At 29.1% G+C, this 6,707-nt stretch overlaps 1 protein-coding gene across 1 annotated transcript; it reads right to left on the reverse strand.

The window, feature by feature from the left end:
* Positions 1-1,667: 1,667 nt before the first annotated feature.
* On the reverse strand, positions 1,668-6,129 carry LOC107459452 (receptor-like protein 13). The gene is made up of 3 exons (XM_052251641.1): positions 5,769-6,129; positions 2,223-3,475; positions 1,668-1,757 (listed from the first exon to the last, which is right to left on the reverse strand). Exons 1-3 carry the CDS (start codon positions 6,127-6,129, stop codon positions 1,668-1,670), a joined length of 1,704 nt encoding a protein of 567 aa, XP_052107601.1.
* Between the last annotated feature and the right edge of the window lie 578 nt (positions 6,130-6,707).

The following is a 6,707-nucleotide window of genomic DNA, read 5'->3' on the forward strand; positions in this document are numbered from 1 at the left end:
ACTCATATAAATGACGCTATCATATTTTTCATCTCTCAAACTCACTAAACACTCATAATAATAAGGAGAGAATTTTTGAAACAAACACTAAGTAGTTCATGATTCTACTAACTTCTTAATACACATACTTATCCAATTTTGCTTCTTCCTTTGACTATTCAAATAAGTAATTTCTAGCACATCTTGAAAATTCTTCATTAAACTTAGTCATCAATCTTGAACCTTTCAATGCACTTCATGATTCTTCTAGTATGGAGGTGATGAGTGCAACTTCCTTTCAATTCCAATTCAATTTGATTTTGAACTTCTTCATTGTTGTAGAATGTTGTAGTTATACTACTCTCTTGAATGTTCTTGGTTATTCTCCAAATTTCCAACATCTTCTAGTAAATTAATGATTATTGTTTTCAATTCAAACTTTGCTTCTTCAATTCTTTAACCATGTTTCATGAAGATTCTAGTCCATGCAAGTTGATTTAAAATTTTAATCAACAATTAAAATAATAAAACGGCGACGCAATTTTCTATTTTCATAACTTAAAACCAAAGTAAAAAACAAAACGGCGACGATGTTTTCTATTTTAATAATTTTAAAAAATGAAAAACAAAATGGCAATGCCGTTTAGTATTTTTAAATTTTTTTTAAAAAAATTAATGAAAACATCGATGACTTTTTTTTTAAATTAATTAAAAAAATTAGACAAAATGTTGATGTTGTTTTGTGTTTTCTGAAAAATAAAGAAACTTTTTTACAGCAGAATAAAACTTACGTAAAACTAAATAACATAGTACAACATATATCTTTGACCAATATTAAGAAATTATACCCAAAATTGCAATTAAATTATTTTGCCCGTGACAAAAATATTTTTAAAATTTATTATCGATAAAAATATTCTCAAATTATTTAAAAATTTGACAAAAATATACGACATCCATAAACTAAAACATTTTATATTAATAGAAAAGAGTGATGTGACAAATGAAGAATATTAGAGTCACTTGCCATGTTGAAAACTCCATTAGCCACGTTTTTGTGTATACTTGATATTTAATTTATCATATTTAATTTTTATTTCTTAATATTTGATTACTAATTATGCAAAAAAACAAAAATAAAAAAAAAGAATTTGACCACCTATTATGTGAAAAAAAATAGATTTTACCGTCGAATTTACCGGAAATAATATTCGACGAAAATTAGACGGAAAAGAAAATAGTGGAACGCCAAATTACTAGTAGAATTTTTTCGACGATAATTACTGGCGGATTAAATAAATAATCTGTCACAAAATCTGCTGGTACCTACGTGAAGATTAAAAAATCCGACAATAATTTATCGTTGGCGAAGGTTATACCGTCGAATTAATTACGACAGAAAATCTGACGGCAAAAATATTACTTAACGGATAATTTTTGTTATTCCACCGATAAATCCAACGACAATCAGCGTTTTTTTTCTTGTAGTAGCATGTTTTTTTTTCATCACGCTTGAGAATTTTTATCATATTTGTAAATTATTTGAAAGTATTTTTGTTAATAACAAAATTCAGAACACTTTTGTCAATGTCAAAATAATTGAAGTACATTTTTTGTAGTTTACCCTAACATTTATTTATCTTTTTCCAACATCAACGATCGAACCAGCTTCTTCAACTAGCTTCAAGTCATAAATTCTTCCCAAATTTTTGGATAACAACTGGTTTCCAAACGAAGTCCCCAAAACAATTGAAGGACACATTAATCGTTCTCAATTCCTTGAAAGTTATACAAAAATAGACCCATTTAAACTTGGAAAGCCATAAACACCCATCATCATAAATCCATTTTTGTTAGGGTTATCCACCCAAGTAGGTAGCATAGAATCATTGGAAAAAGAAGCCTTGAAATCAAGCAGTACTGACCTCTTGTAGAGGAATATATCACATACAAATACAATATTTAATTGCAAACAACAACAGAGTTCAATAAAATATTGTGAGAACTAGAGCGACTAATTACTAAATTAAAGTCTAATACAACTTGTTCTTCCAAAAATGCAAGCTAGGTTTCCTATCAACCACATTGGGGAAATACATATCAAACATCCTTGGGTAATTTATTTCATAATTTTCTATGTAGAAAGTATCTCCAAGAAATTAACAAAAGCATTTAAAAAGACACCATTCAACAAAATAAAACCATACTCTTCTCCAATAAGGATTGATCCAAAGAATTATCACCAACGCTAAGAGTACTGTGACATAAGATGCAGAGAAAGTCCAATAAAAAGAAGCGAAGTCAACGGCAGAATCATCTTTCTTTCTCTTATCCAACGGGGCTGGAGGTGGTGGAATCCGCCTGTTACTGTTGGTCCAATGGAGAAACGGATTCCCTTCATAGTTGCTATAATCAAAGTTAGCAAATTGGTTTTCCTCAGGTGCTGTACCTGATAGATTGTTATAGGACACATTAAAGATCTCCAAAAAGTACAAGTCCTGAAGATTAAGAGGAATTTCCCCACTCAAAGTGTTGTTTGAAAGATCCAAGCTCTCTATGTTTTGTAGATTGTGAAAGCTCTCTGGAATGGATCCAGTCAGACGATTGTGAGATAAATTGAGTGTATGAAGGCTGCTGAGATCTCCTAATTCGCGAGGAATTTCTCCTGTCAATTGATTAGATGACAAATCCAATGCAGACATGATTTTAAGTGTATCACCTTCGTATGAACGAGATGAACCTTTTGTTATGACTTGTATTTCTCCCATTCTATACTTAAAACCAAATATTTGTGTACTATATCTTTTAGCTCCTCCAGGAGTCACGGTAGCTCTTTTTCCATGAGAGAAAACAAAATTCACATCCTGAAATGCTATATTATTGAAGCAAGAAGGTATAGAGCCAGTGAATTTATTACGGGACAGATCCAAGATCTGTAGATTTCTTAACTCACATATACCACTAGAGAGTTGTTCTTGCAATTGGTTTCCTGCCAATAGAAGAAATGTCAAAGACTTAAGACTATAGATGCTCTCCGGAATATGTCCCTTGAAATTGTTGTCACTGAAATCAATAGCTACTATATTGTCGCCACCAGGGTAATAATTAGGTATCTTGCCAGTAAGATCATTTCCTTTCAAATTAATGAAAACCAAAGATGGTGATATCGTGAAGGAAGATGGCAGATGACCCGAGAATTTGTTATGAGACAAGTCCAGGATATGTAAACCTATTGGATGTGTAAAAATAACTGCTGAGGTGGCTTGTCCTTCAAACATGTTGACGGGTATGCTCCCTGAAAAATTATTGTGGCCCATATTTAATATTCTTAAACTTGGCATCATTGCCATTGAAGCAGGAATACTCCCACTTAACAAGTTATGTGAAAGATCCAGAGTCCGAAGTGATGTCATATTTCCCATGAGTGGATCCAAAGTTCCTTCGAAATTGTTATCATTCAAATATAGCTCTTCAATTTGCTTCATTTGACATAAACCTAGAAGTGAGAGTCATACTGTCATAGTATTTCTAATAGTGAAAGTCTATGAGTTATAAGTGTTATTAAAATTTGGCCAGCACTTAATCAGCAAAAGAAAAATAAGTAATCTTATATCATTAAATGTAATTTCACACTATTAAAAACACTAATAATGACTAATTAATGGTTATAAATTACAAAATTTGCTGGCCTCCTAGTAGGGGTGTTCATGGATCGGATCGTATCTACAGATCTGCGGTAAATATCCGCATCTAATCCGAAAATTGCGGATACGATCTGATCCGCACCCTTTAAGAATCGGATCGCGGATATCTGTTCTACATTCGCATATCCGATCCGTAGATCCGTAGATCCGCACAATAAGAATTAAAAATTATATATATATATATGATTGGTATTATATTTACTTGTTTGTATGTTTTAGTTAGTAATTATTATTCATATATTGTATTATTTTATTTTTGTTATTTAAAAAAAGTTTGATTAAAAATATTTTAGGAATAAATCAGTTTAAAAGTGTGAAAGAAATATTTTTATTGAATTTTTTACATAGAAATATGATTAAAAAGAGAAGGTTTAATTATGCGGATATATCCAATATCCGAACCGATCTGACACTATAAAATGCAGATATTATATCCGATCCGATAAAAATTGTGCGAATTGAATCAATTTTTCAACTATATCCAATCCAATCCACGTACACCCTACCCCCTAGCACTCCTTTTTTCAATAATAATTAATATACACTTGAGACAGTGGTTGATCCTAATCCTTCAATTAAATTAGTTATTACTCATATAAATACACATTAAAAATTTAAAATATAAATAAAATAAATTAAATAATATATTTCTTAAATATATTTATATCTATTATAATTATTTTAAATTTAAAAATAATTTTACCAATCAAATATCACTAACGTAACTTTTTCTTTGCTGAAAATGTTATAATTTATGCTTATTAAAAGCAACTTTTATTTTATTTTACCAATCATAGCGCTGCAACTTGAAAAGTAATCTTCCAAAAAAAATTTTGAAAACAAGAACCAAAAGAAATAAATAATAGAACAATTTACCTAAATAAAATATTTAGAAACTAATATTACTAAAATGTCTCAATTAAAATTAATTAAGTAGTTAAATATGTGTCCTAAATTATTTTTATGTAATCCGTTGATTTTCTGCGCGAATTATGTGTACACATAATTTGTTGGAGCCTATAATAAATTAGGGTTAAGTACGATTTTGGTCCTAAATTATGGGTTGAAATTTTTTTTTATTTTCAACATTTTTTTGCAAATAAAATCATTTCTAAGATTTAAAACCAAGTTTAAAATCATCATTTTTACCTAAATATTAAAATTTTGAACCAAATTACTCATAACAAAAAAATTATAAAATAAAAAAAAAGAAAAAAATAATAGAAAGAAAATATTTTTGCTCTTGCAAAGGAGAAGGGAAGAAGAAGAAGAAGAAAGAAAAGAAGAAGAATAAGTTGTCCATGATTCACCTCTGCCTCCATTTTTATCGTCACTTTCGTACAATTTTAGTTCCTAAAGTAAAGACAATTTTAAAACCAAGTTAAATATTAAAGGCGATTTTGTATGCAAAAAAAAATTTAAAACGAAAAATTTTTTTAACCTATACTTTAAGAACTAAAATCGTACTTAACTCTAACAAATTACTAAGACAGATAAAAATACATGTAATTCGTTGGAGGAAAAACGAATTAGAAGAGTATTTATTCAAAGACAATTACTCAAATGAAGATGGCAAAAATATTTTTTTATGAAAATATTTTTTTAAAAAATGTAATTTATTTATTTAACCATACTTTAAACAAAGACAACAATTTTAGAATATATCAAAATCTAATCATATAATCTATCTTCAAAGAATAAAAAAAAATTATATAAAGACAATTATAAAATTTTCATAATAGTATTCACCTTATTTAAAAGCAACAAATAATTTAAAACCAACAATATATAACTATTATAAATGAAAACAAATATTTATAAGTTTTCTTAGAATACACACTAAATATGCATGCTTAAAAAAGCATATATAGAAAAAAAATAACAAAAATGTTATTTCTACATTAAAATTAGCTATTAAAATTAGTTACTAATGTATTTGTGTATAAATATATGTAGTTTAATTTATTTAATTTTTAATGTGTATTTATATTTCAACGTATATTTTATATTAATGATTTATTTTAATGGCTGATTTTAGCATAAGTAGCATAATCCAAAAAACAATTCTCTTAGTTGAAACGGTACCTCCTTGACAAACGAAGTTTTGGAAGCAATTATGGGAGAGATCAAGGATTGTCAATTGAGGGAAGGTGAGGAGCAAGGACCAGTTGAAGGGTGTGGAAAAACAACGTCCATAGGCATCACGGTCTCTGATATTGGAGACAGAGAGATTGAAGACATAGCCAGAGGAGGGATCACACTCAACGCACTCCCAATCACAGCAATCGCTATTTGGATCATCATCGTCATCAACCCAAGATGGCAGCAAAGAATGATTCGAATAAGCAGTCTTCAATTCAAGAAGCGATCTCTTCTCTTCTCTGAAACAACCACTTGTGTTCACAAGCACTTGAACCAACACCAAAGTACTTCCCACCAATATCATCCATCGCTTCTTCCTATTCGTGAGCTTTATAAGTTCTTTCTTTTCTTTTTCTTTTCTTAAAAATGCAATGGCTACATTTTCTGACACTCAAATAATAATTTAAACTCAAAAAAAAAAAAAATCAAATTTAGCCTATGGGACACGGCCAAGAATCCAGTCAACTTGTCTTTATCGTTCGTTCTTACTTCTTATTCGTAATTTGAAGCAGAGACAATTTGTGGAAGTTCGCTACAGCTTGCGTTAACTAATTATTCAAAGCCCACTCCATATTCAACGTGGAAATATCAAATTTCCAATTATCAATTCTTCCGGGGCTAGGTGAGCTTTAAGTTCTTTTTTCTTTTCTTACAAACGGAATGGCTACATTTTCTGATATTCAATCTTGACCCAAAAAGAAAAGAAACAAATAAATTTAGCCCATGCTACACGGCTAAGAATAATCAAGTCAATTTGTCTTTATGATTCGTTCATATTCATTCTGATAGTTAATAGCAGAAACTTTAATGTAATATATTTTATTATAAAAATATTATTTATACACTAAAATCAATTATTAAAATTAGTTATTATATAATTAT

The sequence above is a fragment of the Arachis duranensis genome, chromosome 7, assembly GCF_000817695.3.
Source record: "Arachis duranensis cultivar V14167 chromosome 7, aradu.V14167.gnm2.J7QH, whole genome shotgun sequence".
In the NCBI taxonomy this organism is placed as follows: Eukaryota; Viridiplantae; Streptophyta; class Magnoliopsida; order Fabales; family Fabaceae; genus Arachis; species Arachis duranensis.

Excerpts from the sequence above, each read along its gene's own strand:
- LOC107459452 (XM_052251641.1), bottom strand. The coding sequence starts at position 6,129 with ATGATATTGGTGGGAAGTACTTTGGTGTTGGTTCAAGTGCTTGTGAAC. Across the intron at positions 3,476-5,768 it reads AAACTTCGTTTGTCAAGGAG|GTTTATGTCAAATGAAGCAA; the intron begins GTACCGTTTCAA and ends TCTCACTTCTAG. Across the intron at positions 1,758-2,222 it reads TCACAGTACTCTTAGCGTTG|GAATTGAGAACGATTAATGT; the intron begins GTGATAATTCTT and ends ATAACTTTCAAG.